Source organism: Halichoerus grypus, chromosome X (genome assembly GCF_964656455.1).
Source record: "Halichoerus grypus chromosome X, mHalGry1.hap1.1, whole genome shotgun sequence".
In the NCBI taxonomy this organism is placed as follows: domain Eukaryota; kingdom Metazoa; phylum Chordata; class Mammalia; order Carnivora; family Phocidae; genus Halichoerus; species Halichoerus grypus.
In genome coordinates this window covers 75340079-75361484 of record NC_135727.1, presented here as the reverse complement: position 1 = coordinate 75361484, position 21406 = coordinate 75340079, and the positions used below count along the sequence as shown (strand labels likewise).

General features: G+C 40.8%; 1 protein-coding gene and 1 long non-coding RNA gene across 6 annotated transcripts in view; one reads left to right on the top strand and one right to left on the bottom strand.

The window, feature by feature from the left end:
• The first annotated feature begins 332 nt into the window (after window positions 1-332).
• LOC118528453 (uncharacterized) lies at window positions 333-7145 on the top strand. 3 transcript variants are annotated; one of them, XR_013444539.1, is made up of 5 exons: window positions 333-347; window positions 3017-3113; window positions 3280-3413; window positions 4445-4554; window positions 6204-7145. It is a non-coding gene; the product is annotated as an uncharacterized LOC118528453 (long non-coding RNA). The 3 variants fall into 3 exon arrangements; XR_004913664.2 differs by having other exon boundaries at window positions 3226-3413; XR_004913665.2 differs by lacking the exon at window positions 3017-3113.
• A 1938-nt stretch (window positions 7146-9083) lies between these two features.
• VSIG4 (V-set and immunoglobulin domain containing 4) overlaps window positions 9084-21406 on the bottom strand; it is a 54907-nt gene continuing 42584 nt past the window's right edge. The window contains exons 4-8 of one of the 3 annotated variants that reach the window (XM_036080853.2): window positions 17512-17574; window positions 16901-16978; window positions 12379-12483; window positions 10169-10190; window positions 9084-9828 (exon numbers count right to left, since the gene is read on the bottom strand). In XM_036080853.2, coding sequence (XP_035936746.2) covers window positions 9591-9828; window positions 10169-10190; window positions 12379-12483; window positions 16901-16978; window positions 17512-17574 — 506 coding nt within the window. In that variant the 3' untranslated portion in view covers window positions 9084-9590. The remainder of the gene's footprint in view (window positions 9829-10168; window positions 10191-12378; window positions 12484-16900; window positions 16979-17511; window positions 17575-21406) is intronic. The other 2 variants (XM_036080852.2, XM_036080851.2) reach the window with 2 other exon arrangements.

Below are 21406 nucleotides of genomic sequence, written 5' to 3'. Positions count from 1 at the left end.
TTGCTGCCACCTCTCTTGTCAATGTCACTGGGCTTGTGGGGAACATCACAGTAAATCTTCTATGCCCAGGCCCAGGTACACATGAAGTTTTTCCATCCTGGCCTGGAGGTGCCCTATAAATTGCATCAGCCTTTGGTTTCTTTTCAGAGGAAGCCCCAGTGCAATCATATGCACAGCAATCACTGGGGTTAAGGTGGAGTGTGTAGACACTGCCCTCTTACACAGGAAGTGGCCTCAGCTTTGCAATTGTTCTTGGGGCTTTTTCTTGACAGGTTTCCAATAAGAGATGGGATTAAATGAGCAGGGAAATAAACTTGAAATTAAAAGAAAGATTTCATGGAGATGAGGTAAGCCAAGGAATGTGGGGAACTTGGGCCATGAGGATTCCTTCTTTTGATAGTGCACTGGTACATTAATTTATTCAACTTGCAGTTCTGGGGTAACTATTTCATGTATGGCCCTGTGAAGAAAAGAAGGGATCAGACATGAGTCTGACTTTGGGCAGTTCTTGGGAGAGACAGACACATAAGTGTACTATGAACAGGTTTTGGGCACTAGAGGCAAGCACAGCGGGGAGCAATTATTTTCAGTGGGAGAAGGGTGGTCAGAGAAGGCTTTTCAGAGATCATGAACATCATTATTTTGTCTCTCCATCTTTTAAGATATAGCTAAAATCCTACCTTCCCAAGAACCACTTCCTTGTCCCCTGCCCTAGAACAGTCACACTCTTCTGACAGCACTTTGTATTTTTGTCAAATTATCTTATCTCATACTGAAGAGAGACATAGTTCCTTGGGTGCATGCCTTCCCAAGAATCCCTCAATATGATGTGGTGGCTGAGGCTCAAACAGGCTGTGCATGATTTTTCAAGGGCATATAGTTAATGAGTTACAGTGGTGGGTCTATAACTCAGGGGCTAAATCCTACAATGTAAGACACAATGACTCTGACTCAAAATTCAGTTGTTCCTTCCATTCCAGCACTGAGTGAATAAATGAATGTGTCTACAGTGTGGGACTCCCACACTGCCTAACAGCTCTGTCCATCCAACTCTCTTCTCCCTCATCCCCCTTAATAGGCTTAGCCAAGTAAAAAAGCATCCAAAATGAGAGAACTGTGAGTCTTTTGGTTGGACAACAGACGTAGAGGAAAGTTCCCTTTGTGCTATTGCTGCAAAGTTGGCCCTTCTCAACATGCTTTGTGCTTATGAGGTAAAGAGGAACTTCAAGGATCCCAATATCTTTGCTCTAATTCAGGTCTTCTGCATAGATGGCATGATTTGCAGGTCCTTCTGGCTCCCAAGGCTCTCATTCATGGACATACTATGTGGTTCAAAGTGATCACTATTAATTACTATTTTAGGTAAAAACATTGTCTCTAAAAGGCCCCTGTTAAAAAGCTAGTAGATTACTTTAACTGATAGGTGAAAAAAAAAAAGGAGTGGGCAGCTGAAATTACTCAATCTCTGTGAAGTAAGTAGAAAGGATGGAGTCCCTCCCTAAGAAAGTGCCCACGGGACAATCCTGACTCCACCCCAAGCTTTTAGTCAGAAACCAAAAATAAAAAGGAACTGAATCTTTCTAGAAGCCATATCTGGGGAAACTGGTCTCAAGGACACAGCCAATAAATTATTCTGGTAGAAGGAAGTTTCTGCATAGTAGTGTAACTGCAAGTGAATCTCTATCCCAAGCTGTCCCTAGTCTCTAGACCCTGCAACCACAAGGAAGCCCACAGTGAGGGAGGGGCAAGGATAGAGCAGTTTATAAAGAAACCAAGGAATATTTGAGTCGGAGAGGCCACTAAGATCATCTAGTTGAGCTTCTGTTGATTAAATAGAAAACCAAAGCTAAGGGAGGAGACAGACCTAACAGATCTAGGACTGGGGCACCAAACTCCTGGATCCCAGCATATAGTCTTTTCTCTTGAACCTTAATTTATAAGACTGTATGTAGCTTGGATAGATTGATTATTCACCAGGGTTTGAGCACTGCTCAGGGTCCTACTTCTGTTATGTAGATTAAGGACTGGGACTTGAGCACTGCAATCATTGAAAGCAATCACAAGTATACCCTAAAAGCATTGAAAAATTGCCTCTCCCTTCTGCCATGTTATCAGGATTCATGATGTAGAGCACTGCATAATGGGAATCCAATGTCTTCCAGACTGTGAATGGGGACTGCCCAAGGATTGCAAACATGTGGCACTAGGAAGTCACTCTCTTTCTTCTCACACTTTTCATGAAGCCTGAATCTCACAGTTGAACTTAATATGGTCTGGCACCATATTTTCCTTCTCAAGGTCAACTACTTTCTTCTCTCCTTGTAGCCATTGTGGGAGAGTAGAAAACACTTAACATTTGGAGTCAAAAAGACCTGAATGCAAATTCTGTCTTCTCCATTAATTCTTAGTTTTGTGTTTGTAGGCAAGTCATTTTACTTCTATGTGCCTCAGTTTCTTCATCCTCTCATAGGGATGATAATACCATAACAGAGTTGATGATTAAATGAGATAATACATGTAAAGCACATAATCTTATTATTAATAGACGTGAATTTCCTTCTTTCCTTCTTTCTGTAAGTGGCTGGATGCCAAAATGTGATCTGTGGCCAGAGCTGTGCCAGCAAGGGCCAGCTTCATAAGCATGTGACTTGTAAAGTTTCCCAGGTCTCCATGCTTAAGAAGACCTCACACAATAGGGGTTAATGTTCTGCTGTCACCATCCTGAAATTCTTACTTTTTTTAAATAGGAGGCCCCTCATGTACATTTTACACTAGGCCTTGCAAATTATGCAGCTGTGCCAGGTGAGAAGCCATGTCAAAGGGAAGTAAAAAGGGTATTTCAGGACCAGGAGGCATTCTGACAGCAAAATAACCCATGCTTTGGAGTTGATAGAAGTGGATTTAAATTCCAGCTATGCCACTAATTTGCTTTTTGATATCAGGAATTTTCTTTCATCTATCAGAAGGTCTGTTTCTTAATTTTGACAATGTGGATTTTCATTTGATAATGTCTCAGCTGTGACATCCCAGGATTCCCTCATTAACATTGAGATAAGTGTTAATGCAGCATGGAGCTCCCTCATTGCAGCCTGGAGAACCAGTATCTGTTGGAGGTCAGCTATGAGTGGGCAGGGGTGGGGGGGTGGGGGGGTGCATGGCAGTGGGAACTGTTGCTGCAGTAGCGAACCCTTTCACAACAGCACTGTTTTGTCATTTTGCACCCAGATTTCCGTTGGCTAACCTCAGCCTTATCTTCCTCATTTCTGTTTCCTCTTGAAGACACCAAAGGCCCTTCAAAACACACGACCTTCCTCCTCCAGGCAAAAAGCCCAGTTACCTCTGGCCTCTGCAGTTTGGCTCATCACCAGGGAACTTTTGCCTCCTTTGAGACCAAGACACCACTCCAGTAACAGGTATAATATCTATTTGTCCTCTCTGCTTGGATTCCCAAGCTGGGGCAGTGTCCATGGCTACCAAACATGGCTTGGACCTGCCTTTCCCATTCTCCTTATACTCTCCTCAGGGATCCTAGGTCAAGGGTGGGTGAGAAGAATGTTCCCAGTGGTATTCTATCCTGAAACTTCTAATAGTGAGAAAAGAGGATGACATTTCTTCTTCAAACAGGCTTTTTAAGAGATAGCCACATGAAAGTGGAATGTTCTCTGGACTCAGGGGTCAGGAAATTTGAGTAGCAGCCCTGATTTTGCCATTTACCTAAAGACTTTTTGTTTTTATATCCCTTATTTTGATGGATGTCAACTCTCTGTTGAGAAAGGACATAAGAGTGATGCTGAGTAAATATCTCTGGGTGGAGCTGAATGGGGGGATGAACCATGCCTAAAAAAATTCCATACTGCCTCCAGTGTGTATGAGGAGGCCCAACTGGATTAGGTGCAGGGCAAGTCCTGCTGTTTGTTGTGTTAACCCTGCCAGGGTAGGTCAGGGGAAAAATGATGTTGTTTTGTCTAGTATGACAGAACCAAGAGAAGAGCTTTCAGAGTTCCTTAATATCTCTATGTAGCTATTCACATCTTCTTCCTATGGGTCTGACCAGCCTTTCTCAACTGAGCCTACTTTTCTTATATATACTCTTTTGGAGAGGCATGGACTAAAACATCAAGAATGGAAATAAAACCTATTTGGTTTCAGCTTAGCTACTGACTCTTTCCATTAATACTGGGGTGACATGGTCTCTAAGGCTCTTCAACTTTGAGTGTACTAAGAAGAAATCTTTAGCCATTTTATATTTCTCTCTTTTTTTTTTATGAAGTCAGAAAGGGCTTTCAGGAGGCTGCAGACATCTCCAGTTTATCCAGGTCTTCTCACTGGAGCTGGTAGCCAATGAGGGTAATTATAGAAAAAGGCACCAGTCCAGTTTTCTCTGTCTTGCCATCCTGAACTCAAACTCTATTAATCAGCTTTCTTGGCTGGCTTCCACCCACAGCTCCAGGGACTGAACCAAGGTGCCTGTGACCACCTATATGGGAAACTCTGGAAAGCTCACCAAACACTTTCCAGAGCTAGACCAAACACTTCATCAAACAATTCTGCCAGGTAAGTCTTGTCCCCATTTCCAGAGAAGACAACTGAAGCTCAAAGAAAGACTTGCCCAATGCCATGATTGGTTAGTTGGTACCTAAGGCAGCGTTAGAATCCAAGTTTTTATGATTCTTTGCACTATACCATATATGGTGACCAAGATTGTTGCTTTGGCTGAAAGAACCACAATTCTGGGTGGTTTGAGGTGGATTGAATAGATAAGGGATGTGAGGGGATGGGAAAAACTCTTTATAGACTTATATTTGAAGTCATTCCTAGATCTCAAATTGGAGAAGCATGTCACCCTCTCACCAACATACATTAAACTAAAAGAGTTGAGGTTTTTTTTTTTTTTTTTTTAACTACTTTTTTTTGTTGTTGTTCCTGAAAGACAAGTCCCTCTGCCTTGTCTTAGCTGGGACAGGGCATTCTGACCTCATGGGGCAGTTTTCTATTCCTGAAAATCTTGCAATGTTTGCCACTTTTCATGCCAGTATTTAATATAGGCCAGCTACTTTCTCACAGATCAATTGCCACAGTGGGGAGGGTGAGACATTTGACACAGACAACCTGGAATTTTTATCAACAGGATCTGGGTGTTACCAAGGGAATTTCCCTAGAAGTTCCAGACCTGACCATGCTGCGGGCAGCTTCCTCATTTCCCTAATGGCTGTGGGTGGAAAGATCCCAGTGCCTAACTGCCAAGTCTACTGCTTGTCTTTTGCCATCCTTGTGGATGTGTCTCCCTTTTCCCAGAGAGATATACATAACAGGGAGGTAAAAGAACCAATGAGGAAAACTGAAAGGCACAATGGGGTGATAAGGCACAGCCCAAACTGTACAGCTTGTATAACTTTTAGCAACTCTCTTCCTCAATATGAACCTTTGTTTCCTCATTTATAATATGAGTGGGTAAGACTAGATGATGGTCATTTTATAGCTGTCATTCTTGAGTCCTGATGGGACAAGGGAGACCATGTTAGGAAAGGCTGAGGCCATAAAGCATTCCTGTTTCATCTGTCCTGACCCTGTTAAATCAATTGTCAATGGCCCTTGCTTTCCTTCTGGTAGCACAACCACCATTTTTGAACATTTTTTATGCATCAAGTACTGAACTAAAAGCTTTATATACATTACCTCATGCCATTTTCACAATAACTTATTAGGTAGGTACTCATACCCATTTTGTGGATGTGGAAAACAAGCTCAGAGAGATGAATAATTTATCTGAAGTTTCTTAGCTACTTAGTGACAGAGCCAAAATTCAAGCCTATGTTTAACCTCAAAGTCTATGTTCATAACCACAAGACTGTGGGAGGGTAGGGAAGGGGGGTGCATGGACACTGACTCTGGGGCCTAGTCCTTTCCTGAGGTCAGAGCGGCAGGAAAATGACCAAATTCTCTCCCTACTGCATATAGGAGTCCACTGAAGCTTGGAACCCCAAGAAATGCCATAGCTATAGTACTCAAGCCTGAGGACCCCAACTTGAGCACTGGGGCCTCATCTGTGATCTCAACTGGGCCTTCCTTTAGGATCCATCTTCTGGTTGGGAGCCTTATGCTTATTTTGCTCACTTCCCTATTCTGATGTTTCAGCTAGTCCTTATCCTCAACAGTTTCTCTGGAGTTCAGGGTGTGACTCATTTTTCTTTCTTTCCCTCCAGGGCCACATCTTCCAGGAAGATCTTGCCTCCCCACTGAAGCCCCTGGCCTGGCCTCCTGCAGTGCCACGCTCCGTGTATTTGACAAGCTGAGTTGGACACTCCGTGTGGTAGAGTGTCAGTTTGTCAAATACCCCAAGTGCGGCACATGCCTAACAGCTCCAGGCCAGGGCAGTTGGGATACAACAAATAAATTGCCAACTGGATACAAGATCACTTGCCAAACATGAACTAATCTGTCACAAGTTATTTCCAGTGACTCTGAGGGAACTGAAGCATTGTATCTGAGGTTGCCAGGGGAAAAGTGAGGCAACTCTTGAAGCTACAGCCCTGTACTGTTTCTATATTGTCAGAGCCTGAGGGGGGCATAATGGTCTTGGAAAGGTATATAGGGCCCAGGGACGGATGTGCTCTTTGATTCATATTTCCTTTCTTCACATTCCTCTACAGAGTCTCCCAGTAAGGACACCAGAACTTTCACACAAGCTTCATGACAGGGCTTAGAAACCCACTTTCCTGATATTCAGCCTTGACTTCTAAATGCATTTTGACCTTATCTATTTTTTCCTCTTCCTCATGTCTTTTCTCCTTCTGGTTATACTTTCTCCATTTTTTTTTTCTGCCTATTCAATTATTTCTCATACTTCTGGTCCAGCCAAAATCTAGTCTCTCCAAAGACTTGTGAAAGTTAACCTACACTTTTTTTCTTCTTCATTCGAACACTCCTTGCTTTGGTCCTTATATGTACCCCTTTCTTCTCCCATTGCCTAATAGCACCTCTTGAACTGTTAGTAAACTTTTCCAGGGGATATTTTTGAATTCCCCAGTAAATTGTGAGGACAGCACTATGTTTCCTTGATTGCGGTCTCCCCTTTCCATCCCTACCCCAGCATGCAGCTCAGTACTCTGGATACAGAAAACAATAAATATTTACTGATTGATTGACTTTGTACTAGACCATTATCCTTGGTTTTGGATCAAAATGCCATCCAGGAATTTTGTGAAAAAAATTAAACTGTGGTCATGATAATGCTATAGGGTATGTGAGGGGTTTTCTTCCTGAGAAATAGAGTCAGGGGTGGAGGAGAAAGGCAAAAAACAGTAGGCTCAGAGGACAAATAGGTTTTGGAATTATGTGGGAACTCAAAGTTATACAGGTGTTTTATATCACGATTTTCAGAGCCTTTAATATTCTAATGTTGCATTGGAAATCTCCAATAGAGAGCTATAGAATGAAACATTTCTCGTGTCTATCTAATCGTGGAATTTTTTTTCTGTAGGCCATCTCTTGGAAAAAACTTGGAAAACTGTCCTAGAGAGACTTCGTATCTTCTCTCTTTTTTTGGGAATCTCCTTTTTTCAGTCTTCCAGCTTTCCCTGACTAGCCATCTGCCTAAAACAATTATATATTATCATCCCATGTTTATTTAGCTTACTCTGCAGGCTTGGGCTAGCCCTATACCCAGGACTCTCTTACTGGCTTGTCTTGTATGGAAAAAAAGTATTAGTTTTTGGGCAAAGATGATATCCATAAGCTTTCTACTGCAATGAATATGCTCCTAGGAGTTCACAGACCTGTTTTCTGGTGTCTGTTCTGTCATTGACTTGATGTGTGTGACTTTAGACTGTTACTGTTCCTCTCTAGGCTTTATTTCCTCATCTGTAATAAGGGAGAATTAAAATCAATGATCTCTAAGCTTTTTAAGACAAGAGACTCTGAAATATCCCCGGGAGTCCATAGCTCCTATGGGGGTAACAGGGAAGTGTCCCTGGGTTTGGGGCTCCTTTTATTAATGGACATATGGTTAGGATTCTCTTCTTAAGCCCAGTCATTCCTTTCTCCAAGGGTAGTAGGAAGAGATAATTTTTTTTTCCTGAGGCTGTGGGGTCTGGACACAGCTGTTTCGTGAAAGAAGCTGAAGTTTCTCCTGGGTGGGTCCCTGTTTCAGAGGCTTGTAAGCATGGTGGGGAAGAATATGTTGCTCCTTTCACCAGCTATGTGAATCTGGCTTATTGGGGAAAACACTGAGATTTTGACCATGGACTCGGTGGGTTGATGGTGGTGAAGCAGAGGATTCCTTCTTGTTCATTTCTTTGTACTATTTTGACTTATGTAATCATCCAAAGAGAAGCTCTTGGTGAAACCTGAGCTGACCTTGGGACTGCACTGGAATCAAAAGCAGCAAAAACAGGTTGCATGAAGAGCAAAGAGGTTGATTTGACATGAATTATATGAGGGAAAGGAAGTAGTGTTGAGCCAGCCTAGAACAGGTCCTCACAGAGGAGACTGAAATAAAGCTGTATGCATGTGTGCACACACACAAATGGACAAACACACACACACACACACACACACACACACACACACACCCCTACACTCTTATTTCCCATTTATGCTTGATGAAAAAGACTTCCTTGCTTTGACCCTCACTCTACATTGTAAGAAGAGGCCAGGGGATAGAGATGAGTTATGATGAATACAACTACTGCAAAGATTTTAGGATTCTAGGAGGTAGAAATCTTTGAGGGTGATATATCCATACTTTGGAAAGAAAGGAGCCCTTTATCTCTGCATCCACAGTCTCCTGAAATAGAAGAAAGGATTCTTCATTTTCAGGTTTCCAATTGACTTAAGAGAGTCATCCAGGTGGAGTTGGCATGGTTACAGAGAAAGGGATGGAAGACAGTTGGGTACTAACTTGCCAAACATTCATTGTGTCCCAGATGGGTCCACCTCTGAAGTAAGGTAAAGATGGCATGGGTGGGAAAGAGAAAGACCAAAAAAGAAAAAGTGCTATTTATAATTCCAAGTCCCCAAACATCTCAACTAGTCTCACTTTATTCACTTGGTAGGTACTTGAGAGAAGACCAATACAACCAAGGTTGCTATCATGATTAGATATTTATTGAGCATCAAAAGAATAGCAGAGCACTAGACTCACAGTTCAGGAGCAAAACTGAATCCTGACCTGTTACTTACAAATCTTAGTTAAAAGCTATCTGGCTCTAAAAAAAAAGGAAGTGATCCTGGAAACAACTGGTCCCCTCAGCTGGCAAAGCTGAGTTTCCCTCTGGTCTTCTGGTGGCAAGAGGCCAAAGTTGTGTGGTATCTGGAAGCATGATGACCAAGTCTTAATGCTATGGGAACTTCCCTCTGGTGTTCAAAGAGAAGCAGTAGAAGAAGGGAAAACAGAAGGGTCTAAGACCTGACCCAGTAGCAGTGCATATGGTAACTTCTTAGGCAAAGCCAGTCACTCTTAGGAACCTCAGTGTTGGGCAAGGAAGACATGTTGGGTCATCCAGGAAGAGAGGTAGCAGGAAGGTGGCTATGCAGAAAGCAGGGGCTTAATAGGCAATTATATCAGCAGGCCCTGGCTTAGCAGGGCATTTTTAGCAGACGTCCTTGTCCTTGGTGGCCAAAAGTTCATAATCTGGGGGAACTGTATGCAGCAGGTGAGCATAGTCATTGTTGATCTGGGCGATGATCTTGTACTCCTGGCCCAGCCAGGGATCCTCGGAGTAGTCATTGCCTGGAGTCTGGGAAAATGGCTCTTCGCTGGAGCAGCCACTTGTGAAAATGGCCACTCTCCAGGTTTCACCAGAATTGCTGGCCTCCCTGGCATGTGCCCTGTGGCCCAAGATCCCACCACCCGTAAAGAGGGAATTGAGGCTGGGATTCTAGTTTCCCACACTTCTGTCCCAATTCTTGCCAACTGACCCTTAGGTTCTTGTTTTATCAAGGGATTCTGGGAACAGGAGGTTGATGGACCTGGATTATCCTGTGTGATCAGTGAGCCAAGAAAGAACCTCAGGAGGTGCTTCAGAGAGGGAAGAAAGCAGTGTCCTGACCCTGAAGGCCTCTGGGCTTAGAATTGGGTTTGTGCCAACCTCCTTTTCCTCCATGCCAGTGACTAACAGAATGAGAGCAGGGAAGGGTTCTGAAGATGGAAGAGAAGAGGCAGTCTTACCTGGCCACTTCGTAGACATGCTCTAGAAAAGAAGGAGGAATCAAGTCAGAAGTCACCATGGGGAGTGGACAAGGGCTAAAAGTGGACACTGGTTACCAGTCAAAGGGTAAGGGAAGGGGAGAGAGAAGGGAGGACTGGGAGGTATTGGGAAGGTAAACTGAAGCACAGGGATACAGATTTCTCAGAGAAAGGAAGAGGAAGCACACTTGGTTACTATCCTCTTTGGCATACTCTGACTCAGGACATTGGGCTGGAACAGTTGCTTGGTGTGGTGGGGGAAGGACATTGGAACTGGACCCACTCCCCACCCAGGAATCTTGCCAAAGATTCCAGGGAATTTTTGTGGAAACTTGGTGGCCAGGCCAGAGCCCAGACAGAAGGGGCTGAATTAATCTGTCAGGGACCATGACCAAAGCCAAAATGCATTCACTTCCACGGTGCACCCAAGATAGGTCTTTAAATAGAACACCATTGCCCCCTAGTGTCTGTGGAGGAGAACTACCTACATTCTGTGCAGGCTTAAAGGCTCTATAAATCCTGGTACAAAGATAGATGTCTCTTGGTACTGCCCTCTAGGAGTTTATAATCTTACAGGAATACAACTGGGAATGCATGCATTAAACCTCAAAAAAGCAAACAGAGCATGCCATACACCCTTTACTTTGTGATACAGGCATTGTGTTTCCATGTCTTACCTCCCCTATTGGCCTGGTAGTTCCCATAACACAGGTATTGTCTTTTTCATTATTATATTCCCACTGCCTGGCACATAGTAGGCAATCAGTAACTACATGTTAAATTGAACTGATGGCCCAAGGCTATCTCTCTCTTATAGAGAGGTAAATAATAGAAATTTTGGGAAGGCAATCTAGATGGGAAAAAAACATAAGACCATGAGGTGTATGGCTTATTTGCCTGTTTGACTCCAGTGATTGGAAATGAAAATAAGGAGTGGTGGGGGTCAAGAAGATAGGCTACATCAGAGAGGACCTTAAATGGAATGCAACATTTTGACTTTTATCCCCTGGGCCATGAGAAGCCCCGGAAGGTTTTTGAGAGGGAAACAATCAAATATGGTTACAGTTTATACCTAGTCTCATTGAGACATGATGAGTATTTTTCCTTTAGTATTCCCGGGATTTGTGGCTACTTGAGATATCTCTACTTTCAAGTTCAGCCTCATGAGTCATAGCTATGTTAACTGGCCAAGACTAGAACTTATACTTAAGACCCAGGAGAAGGAAATACTCAAGGCTCCTTTCTCCCCTTCAGCTGGAGAAAGTTATGGTGGAAACCAGGCTACTTGGGAATAGGAGCTGCTACAGAGAAAAAGACACTAATGTTAGGCAAAATGGCCAGTGCAGCAGGTATTGAGGTGTAGCTAGGCTTTACTTAGAAATCAACATCCAAACTCTCTTTTTCCTCCTCTGTTGGCTCACAGTTGTTAAATGGTCCTGACAACTGCACCTTCATAATGTCACTCCTTTGCTTAAAAAAAAAATATTGTTGACTTTGAGTTCCTTTGCAAGGCCTAGAGAAAAATTTCCAAGTTCCTTAGGCTGTTATTTAAGACACTCCATAATCAGGAGTAAACTTTTCTTTCCCCCTGCATTTACCCATGTATTTTCTACATTGACCCCGCTCACAGTCATCTTTTAAACATTTGCACCTTTACTCTTATAGTTCCTCCTTTCTGGAATGCTGCCTTCAAATTTGTTTTCATTCTCCAAGGCCTGGTCTAAGTCCCATCTCCTTCTAAAAGCCCTTGTTAATCACTTCAGCCCTAACTGATTCTCTTCTCTGAAAACATTTAGCATTGATTGTTCTCTCCAGGCTTTGAGTCTATAACCTATATTGCTATGTATGGATATTGATAAATTCCATGTTTCTACTTTGAATTTTCTAAATAAATTCTAAGCAACTTGAGGCCAAAGATTGTGACTTCTCTTTCTCTTACATCCTTGTTAGACAATCCATTACAGAGATGGCTTGTACTAAGCTTGGTACTAAAGATTTGTGAATTAACTTCAATAAATCATATTGTCATTGTTGGCTTGCATGTCTGCCTCCATGCATCCCTACCCTCAATCCCAAACTACGCTAAGAGCACTTTGAAGTGCATAGCACAGTGGCTGGCACAGAATTTATGCTTAACTATACTCTCAGAATGAATTAATGAGCAAAGTCACTCAGTCATACTCATCACTCACCTTGTTGGGATGTCTTCCGGCAGAGCATAACATAAGCCATGATGAAGACCACCATACAGCACAGGGAAATGATGAGAACAATGGAAAAGACAGGCAGGCCCTTTCCTAGGAGGTGAAACAAGACAAAGAGGTATATGATTGAAAATGAGTTCAGAAACAGAGATTCCAAGGATCAGCCCAGACTAGCCCATAACTCTTTTTTTTTCCATTTTTAATTTTCTCCTAGCTTTATTAGCTATCCAGAGAGACAAACAAGACCCCAAACCTATGAAAAAGACTGGAAAGAGGCTAGAGACTCCATGTATAAACACATTCTTCCAAACCCACTAATTGATGGCTGATTGGCATGGGCATTTGAATTAGTACTCCATGTTTTCCATGGGGCCAAGAGTAGAGATTTCCACCTACTCTTTTTTTTTTTTTTTTCACCTACTCTTAAGAGAAAATAGTACTTTGACTTCCCTCTTCACAAAAATGCTACCTTATTGATATTCTGGTCAATTACTTCTAGCCAAAACATTTTTTTTTCTTTCCCTTGGGGAACCATCTTACACTGTGGGAATGCAAACTGGCGCAACCACTCTGGAAAATATCATTGATGTTCCTCAAAAAGTTAAAGATAGAACTACCCTATAACTATAAATAACTTCTAGGTATTTATCCAAAGGTTACAAACATAGTGATTTGAAGGGGCACATGCACCCTAATGTTTATAGCAGCAATGTCCACAATAGCCAAAATGTGGAAAGAGCTCAGACATCCATTGACAGATGAATGGATAAAGAAGATGTGGTATATGTATATATGCAATGGAATATTACCCAACCATCAAAAAGAATGAAATCTTGCCATCTGCAATGATGTGGGTGGAACTAGAAGGTATTATGCTAAGCAAAATAAGTCAGTCAGAGAAAGACAAATACCATATGATTTCATTCATACGTGTAACTTAACAAACAAAAAAGATGAGCATAAGGACACCTGGGTGACTCAGTTGGTTAAGCGTCTGCCTTTGGCACAGGTCATGATCCCAGGATCCCGGGATTGAGTCCCACATCAGGCTCCTTGCTCAGCGGAGAGCCCACTTCTCCCTCTGCCTGTTCTGGCTCCTCTGCCTGCCACTCCCCTTGCTTGTGCTCTCTCTCTCTCTGACAAATAAATAAATAAAATCTTTTTAAAAAGATGAGCACGGGGGAAGATAAGGAAAAATAAAATAAGATAAAAACAGAGAAGGAGGCAAACCATAAGAGACTCTTAACTCTAGGAAACAAACTGAAGGGTTGCTGGAGGGGAGGTGGGTGGAGGGATGACGTAATTGGGTGATGGGCATTAAGGAGGACACATTCTGTAATGAGCACTGAGCATTATATGCAACTATTAAATCACTAAATCCTACCCCTGAAACTAATAATACACTATATGTTAACTAAATTGAAATAAAATTTTAAAAAATTAAGAAAATAATTCTTTTCTTCACACTCTCTGGGCAAGTGCTCAGGTTTCTTTTTCTTCAAAAAATATGTCCACTGAGTCTCCTGAGTTAGCTATCCCAATTGTGCCTACAAACTCAAGGAAACCACTGGACTGGGCTTCTAGTCCTGGATCTGTTATTTACTTGTTGTATGACTGTCGTAGGCAGAATAATCGTTATCCAAGATGTTCACATCCAAATCCCCGGGATCGATGAGTTTTTTAGTTTAAATTATAAGGAGGAATTAAGGTTGTAGATATATTTAAGTTTGCTAATTAACTGATCATGAGATGGGGAGATTATCTTGATTACCTGGGCAGGCTCAATGTAATCAAAAGGGTCATTTAAAAGTGGAAGAGGGAAACAAAGGAGATCAGAGTTAAAGAGAGACTTGAGGATGCTACATTGCTAGTTTTGAAAATGGTGGAAGGGGGCCAAGAGCCAAGGAACATGAGTAGCTTCTAGAAGCTGGAAAAAAGGAAAGAACCTGATTCTTCCTCAGAGCCTCCAGAAAAACATAGCTCTGCTAATACCTTGATCTTAGCTCAGTGTGTCAGATGTCTGATCTCCAGGAGTGTATGATAATACACTTGTGTTATTTTAAGGCACTAAGTTTGAGGCACTAAATTTTATAGTCCTCAGAGAAAAATAAATAGTGACTACTCAAATTATTGAGTAAGATTTAGCGTTCCCATAAGTTCAATGAAAAGATTGTATAATGTCTAATGCACTTGTAGCTACAGTATTCTGAATCTAGGGGGTGAGATCAGGGGATAGAGAGGGGTAGGAATCCCACTGCCCTTAGGATTTGTTGCTGCAACTGGTTTTATTTTTACCAGACCCCAAAATACTTTGTCTTAGAAATCTGGAATATTACTCAGTCATAAAAAATAATGCGATTTTTTGTCATTTGCAAAAACATGGATGAATCTAGAAGGTACCATGCTAAGTGAAAGAAGTCAGAGAAAGACAAATACCATATGACCTTACTCATATGTGAAATTTAAGAAACAAAGCAAATGAACAAAGAAAACAAGAAAACAACAACAAAAACAGACTCTTAAATATAGAGAACTGGTGATTGCCATCAGGGAGGTGGGTGGGGGGATGGGTGAAATAGGTGAAAGGGATTAAGAGTACACTTATAGGGCACGTGTGTGGCTCAGTTGGTTAAGCGGCTGCCTTCGGCTCAGGTCATGATCCCAGAGTCCCAGGATCGAGTACCACATTGGGCTCCCTGCTCAGAGGGGAGTCTGCTTCTCCCTCTGACCCTCTCTCCTCTCATGCTCTCTCTCACTCTCTCTCTGTCTCTCAAATAAATAAATAAAATCTTAAAAAAAAAGTACACTTATCATGATGAGTGCTGAGCAATGTATAGAATTGTTGAATCATTACATTATATACCTGAAACTAATATAGCACTGTGTGTTAATTACACTTGAATTAAAAAAAATAAATTTTAAAAATCTGACATTTGTGGTCCTCAGAACTATGGTTGGAGCTGAGAGTACCCAAACTATATTTCTTCTTTGATTTCCTGATCGACCTATTCATTGTTTAGTAGCATGTTGTTTCACATCCATGTATTTGTGGTTTTTCCAAATTTTTTTTTCGTGTGGTTGACTTCAAGTTTCATAGTGTTGTGGTCAGAAAATATGCCTGGTATGATCTCAATCTTTTTGTACATGCTGAAGCCTTATTTCTGACCTAGGTTGTAATCTATTCTGGAGAGTGAACCATGTGCACTTGGAAAAGAATGTGTATTCTGCTGCTTTGGATGGAATGAGAGAACCCAAGCTATAAACTGATGGAGATTAAAGGAAGGATCCCCCTTAGAGGGAGCCAAGTAGTGAACAAAACAAAACAAAAACGGATGGAGGATGTTGGGCACACACAAAATATCTGAGAATTTCCATTCCCCTTGGGTTATCTTCTCATTTTCTCAAGCCAACTCTCCAAAAATTATCTTCTAATCTCCCTTGTCTCATTGGATGTTGCTCTGCAAGAGGCATGGAATTATGGAAGCCTTTAAGTCAAAGGTGGCAACGCAAAAGTAGCCCACAAAACAGGTTTGAACTATACCTAAAGATAGACAAAAAGCTGTGCAACCAGCAGGGGAGAAGTACATGAGCATTAAGAAATCCACAATTATTGAACATAATAAAATAAATAAATAAATAAATAAATAATAAATAAAGGTCCTATCTCTCCCCCCAAAATTAAAAGAAATAAAATAAAATAGTTAAGAAATCCACCATTAATGATACACAATTAGAGGATGAAACCAGTCGTAATAGTCATCACTATTTAGCATCAACTAACTGAAACAGATGCTTACTGTAAACCTGGAGTCTCAGAAGCCCCCTGCTATACTAGGCATCAACACTTTTGTTGCAGGACCCTGTGTTGTCTGGAGAGCTCTAAGGGATAAGGCAGACCAGCTCAGGTGATGATAGGTTGTTCAGTGACTAAGGAAAGCATCTAATTATCAACTACTATAACTTTTTTTTCACTATTTTAACCATCAGTGCAGTCATATCAGTGCATACAAGCTGACTACAAGCTCCAGGTGAAACACAAAAAAGCTTCTCTTTGGGGTTTGGAACTTTGAGATCATGACTTAGGGATCCTTGAAACTTTGGAGAAATCAGAAATCAGCTGCAAGCTGCTTGGTGAGCCCTGGTTAAGAGCTCAAGTAATGAGGCCCTGAAATTACCCTTATGTAGTCCAATGTCCATCTCCCTAAGAGAGTTGGCTGAGGTCATGGTCCCATTCCTATTCTTGCTTAGAGTATTTGGGAGGTGTATTACTATGACAACAGAGAAGCAGCTAAGAACACATCTACCACTTAACCCCACTTTGACTTTGCTCATTACTGAATTTGTATCTCTCCCTCTCCATACCACCAACTCTGCTCATCTCCAGGGCCTTTGAGCTTTGTGTGGTAAAGTTTTGAAGAATTAAATTCCACATAACAGTGTGTATTGTGGAAAGTTTCAGTTGCAAAGTTCAAAGCCAAGAAGGAAGGATAGACATCCTGAATTTCCTTACCTGGCTCAGCACTGGTCTTCCCAAGGTAGCCATCCACTTCAGTGGTCCAGTTCCAAATCAGGTTCACTGTAGAAGTTGCTATGAGAACAAAGTACTAGGCTCAGAGGCCTCTTTTCCAGCCAAGAACTATGAGGTAGAGTGTGACTGCAAAGTTTGGGTACCTTCATCAGGCATCAATGCTGAGCTTTCTAGAATTCCTTGACATGTATTGATCATTAGTACCATGAGATGAGGTATCTTAGTTTCTTATTGTTAGTGGTGGGAAGAGGCCCATGGAGGGGGTGGTGCAACATATCCAAAATCCCACAGAAAGTCAAATTAGGAGCAAAACAGAAGTCAGAGCTTTCTCTTTTCTCACATGAATATTCCAACTCTCTCTTACTTTTGCCTCAGAAGTTCTCACAAAGAAGAGTATACATATTTATGATTCCACTTTTTCACAACTTTTTAATCATTGCTATCTTTCTTTTATTTCCATTCTGTTATTGTCATGTTTTCTCTGAGGAACCCAGTGACCTCTTGTTACCCATATAATGGCATGGAGTCTCCTCCTTTGGATTCCATGGCATCATTTCAGGACTCTATTGCACCCAAACCATACTGAAACTCACCTTCCAAGGGAGATTTCATGGTTGTAGGTGCTTCAGTCTTAGCCTTGAGTGGCTTTGAGGAATCTGCAAAGAAAAGAGAGCCCAGTCAAGGGCTCTGGCACCCTTGAGTGAACAGTTGAATGCCCTGGAGAAATTAGTAAATGAGTAAGAAAGCTAACTAAGAGGAAGGAAGTAAAGGCCAGTCAGGTCTATACCTGGACCTCTCTCAACACTTTTCTCATGATGCTGGAAAGTTGGGTGTTACCTGTTCATCCTTCACATCATTTCAAGGTAGGATTCTTAAACCAGGGTTCATAGACCCCCAAGGAATGTGTAACTAGAGTCTAGAGGGTCTTTCAACATGAATTGGAAAGACATTTTGTTTTTACTATCTTCTCAAATTTAGCTACTAATTTTCTTGAGAGGGACTTAGAAAATATTACAAAGAAGTTGGCTGTGGGTGACATCAATGGGAATAGTAGAGTTATGACCTCTGGATATTTGTTTCTTCACAGAAGCAATACAATAACTGACAAAATTTTTCAAAATCAACATTTTTTTTCCAAAATTAAAAAAAAATAACCAAAGGTTTGCATCAATCCAGGGAAAATTTTTAGAAACAAAACAAAACAAAACAAAAAACACTTCACTGTTGTTAATAACAGCAATTTGGTGCCATTTGAACTTTCCATAACTCTCTTACTCCTCCCCAGGCCAATAGTAGCTTTGAGTGAGCAGAACAGATCAATTCCCAAATAACTGTCATTATTGACCTGTGCAGTGGTTTCCTGACTCAAAAGGCTTGTCTTTATTAGTTATCCAGTGCTACAACTCTCCCTTGGGAGAGGGGTATATGTATCACACAGCTGCCTGAGACAATGGATAAGAGTTGAGGGAAACAAGAGACTGACCAAAAAACCTAAAAAGAAAAACTGAAGAATGAAATGTCAATAGGAGCTTTGAAAATCTCTGACACATTCCTAAGACTCTAGAAGGTCACTGCCAAGCATAGTGCTGTGTGCATGTTCAGGAAAGACATGAGAAGGTTATAAGGTTTTACCTCTGGCTAGCCTTGAGACTCCATGTAAGCAAGGAGTAAAGGTTATGACACAGTTATAAGTTGCCTGGGTGAGTGCTAAAGACATATTTCAACAGGCAACAGAGACCTTTAAAAAAGATTTATTAGTTTTAGGTATTTAAGGAAATCTCTATTCAATCATTAGCTGACCACTAAGCTAATATAGTAGAGACTTCACTGGCAATCTATGACAAAGAATACCAAAAACTATACTGGATTAATTCAGAAAAGTCAATAAACAAATAAACAGCAAATAGCGCAACAAGCAATGTCAACAAGAGGCCCTGGAGAAAGTGAGAATCAGACTTCCATAATTGTCACATTATATTATTTAAAAACTTGTTTTCAACAAAAAATATGAGATATTCAAAAAAACTAGAAAGCTCATAAACAGGTAAAAAATCAATAAACGGAAACTGTTTCTGAGGAAGCACAGGTATTAGACTTGCTAAACAAAGATTTTGACTAAATTATTTTAAATATGTTATAAAAAACTAAAGGAAACCATGCCTAAAGAACTGAAAAAATGAAACTGATTCAAACCATATAGAGAATATTAATAAAGAGACATACATTATAAGAGAAGAACCATCTAGAAATACTGGAGTTGAAAAGTAAAATCACCAAAAAGAAAAAAAAAAAACATGAGGGGGAGAAAAATTTACTAGAGCTGATTAAAATGGCAAAAGAAAGAATCCATAAACTTGAAAAGATGACAATTAACATTAGCCACAAAAACAAAAAAGAAAAAGAATGAGGAAAAATGAGCAGTACCTCAGAGACTTGTGGGACACCATCAAGTGTACCAATGTACACATAATAAAAGTCCTAGAAATACAGGATGGAAAAGGACAGAATATTATTTTTAAATAATGTCAAAAAAATCCCAATTTGATGAAAAGCATTATTCTGCAAATATGAGAAGCTCAATGAACTCTAAGTAGGAAAATTAAAAACAAAATCTACACCTAGATACATAATTAAAAGCCAAACCCATGAAACAATATTGAAAGCAGCAAGAGAGAAGCATATCAGCATGTGTAAGAGATTCTCAATAAGATTTATGACTGATTTCTCACTATGTAAAACAGGAAAGAGGTTCCTCAAAAAGTTAAAAATAGAACTACCTTATGACCCAGCATTTGCACAACTAGGCAGTAGTCTAAGGGATAAAGACAAAAGTGATTTGAAGAGGCACATGGACCCCAATGTTTACAGCAGCATTATCTACAATAGCTAAAACATGGAAAGAGCCCAAATGTTCATCAACTGATGAATGGATAAATAAGATGTAATATATATATATATATATATATATATATATATATATATATATATATATATATCAGTCATCAAAAAGAATCAAATTTTGCCATTTGTGATGATGTGGATGGAACTAGAGGATATTATGCTAAACAAAAGTAGTCAGTCAGAGAAAGACAAATACCATATGATTTCACTCATATGTGGAATTTAAGAAACAAAACAGATGAACATAGGGGAAGGGGAGGAAAAACAAAATAAGATAAAGATAGTGAGTGAGGCAAACCATAAGAGACTCTTAACTATAAGGAACAAACTGAGGGTTGCTGGAGGGGAGGTGGAGGAGGATGGGGTAATTGGGTATTAGGGAGGGCACTTGATGTAATGAACACTGGGTGTTATATGCAACTGATGAGTCACTAAACTCTACCCCTGAAACTAATATTACACTATATGTGAGCTAACTTGAATTTAAATAAAATCTTTAAAGAAAAAAATATTTATGGCTGATTTCTTATTGGAAACAATGGAAGTTTTGACACACTGAGATGACATTCAAAGTTCTAAAACAAACATCCCATCAATCAAGAATTCTATATTTAACAAAACTGTCCTTCAAAAACAAAGGAGAAATTAAAGCATTCCAAGATAAACAATAACTGGGAGAGTTTGTCACCAGCCAATTCGTCCTATGAGGAATCCTAAAAAGAATTCCTCAAACTCAAATAAAAGGACACTAGGTAGTAACTTGAATCGACATGAAATAAAGCATCAGTGAAGATAACTACATAAGTAAATATAAAGAAGGTATAAATGTTTTTTGTTAGTAACTATTTTTCTTCTATCTGATTTAAAAGACAATTACATAGTCTCCAGATGGCTGAGTAGTAAGGGGGACCCTATGCTTGCTTTGTCCCTCAAACACAGCCATATAAATGTCAAATCATTCTGAACACCCAAGAAATTGATCTGAGGACTGAGAGAACAAACTGCACATCTAGAGACAGAAAAATGGCCACACTGTGGAAGGTAGTGCAGAGAGTTGATTTGGGGGAGGAAAGAATTGTGGGTGCTGCAGAGGTGAGGTACCCCTGATCAGAGAGAGAGGAGTGAGATAGAAAGAGAGAGAGAATGAAAGAATGAAAACAGCGTGCAGGGGACTGAACAACAACAAAAACTCTTCCCCAAAACCATTGGTTGGGAAAAGGAGTAGGGCTGACTATCACAAGTTTTTTATAAGCAGGGAAGCTCAAAGTCTGAAGTTTTAGAAGTCCGTACCATCAACAGTGTTGTGCCTGGTGGGCTTAGCAGTGCTCCTGTGGGGAAGGAGGGCAGAAGCCCAAGAGCAGATAGTGTGGGCTGAGGATCTCCTGGGTTGCATGTGGAGAAACAGTTCCCCTTCTTAGAGTGCATTTGGGAGAGGTGGTACTGCCTCTCAGGGGACAAAAGAGAAGGCGGGAGCTATTGGCGGTCCCATTAATTAGCATAGCAGCAGAGGCAACTGTTGAAGGCAACTAACCTGGAAGCCAGTTTTTGGCTGTTCTTTACTGTGAACTCCTAGCCCCACATGGTCGT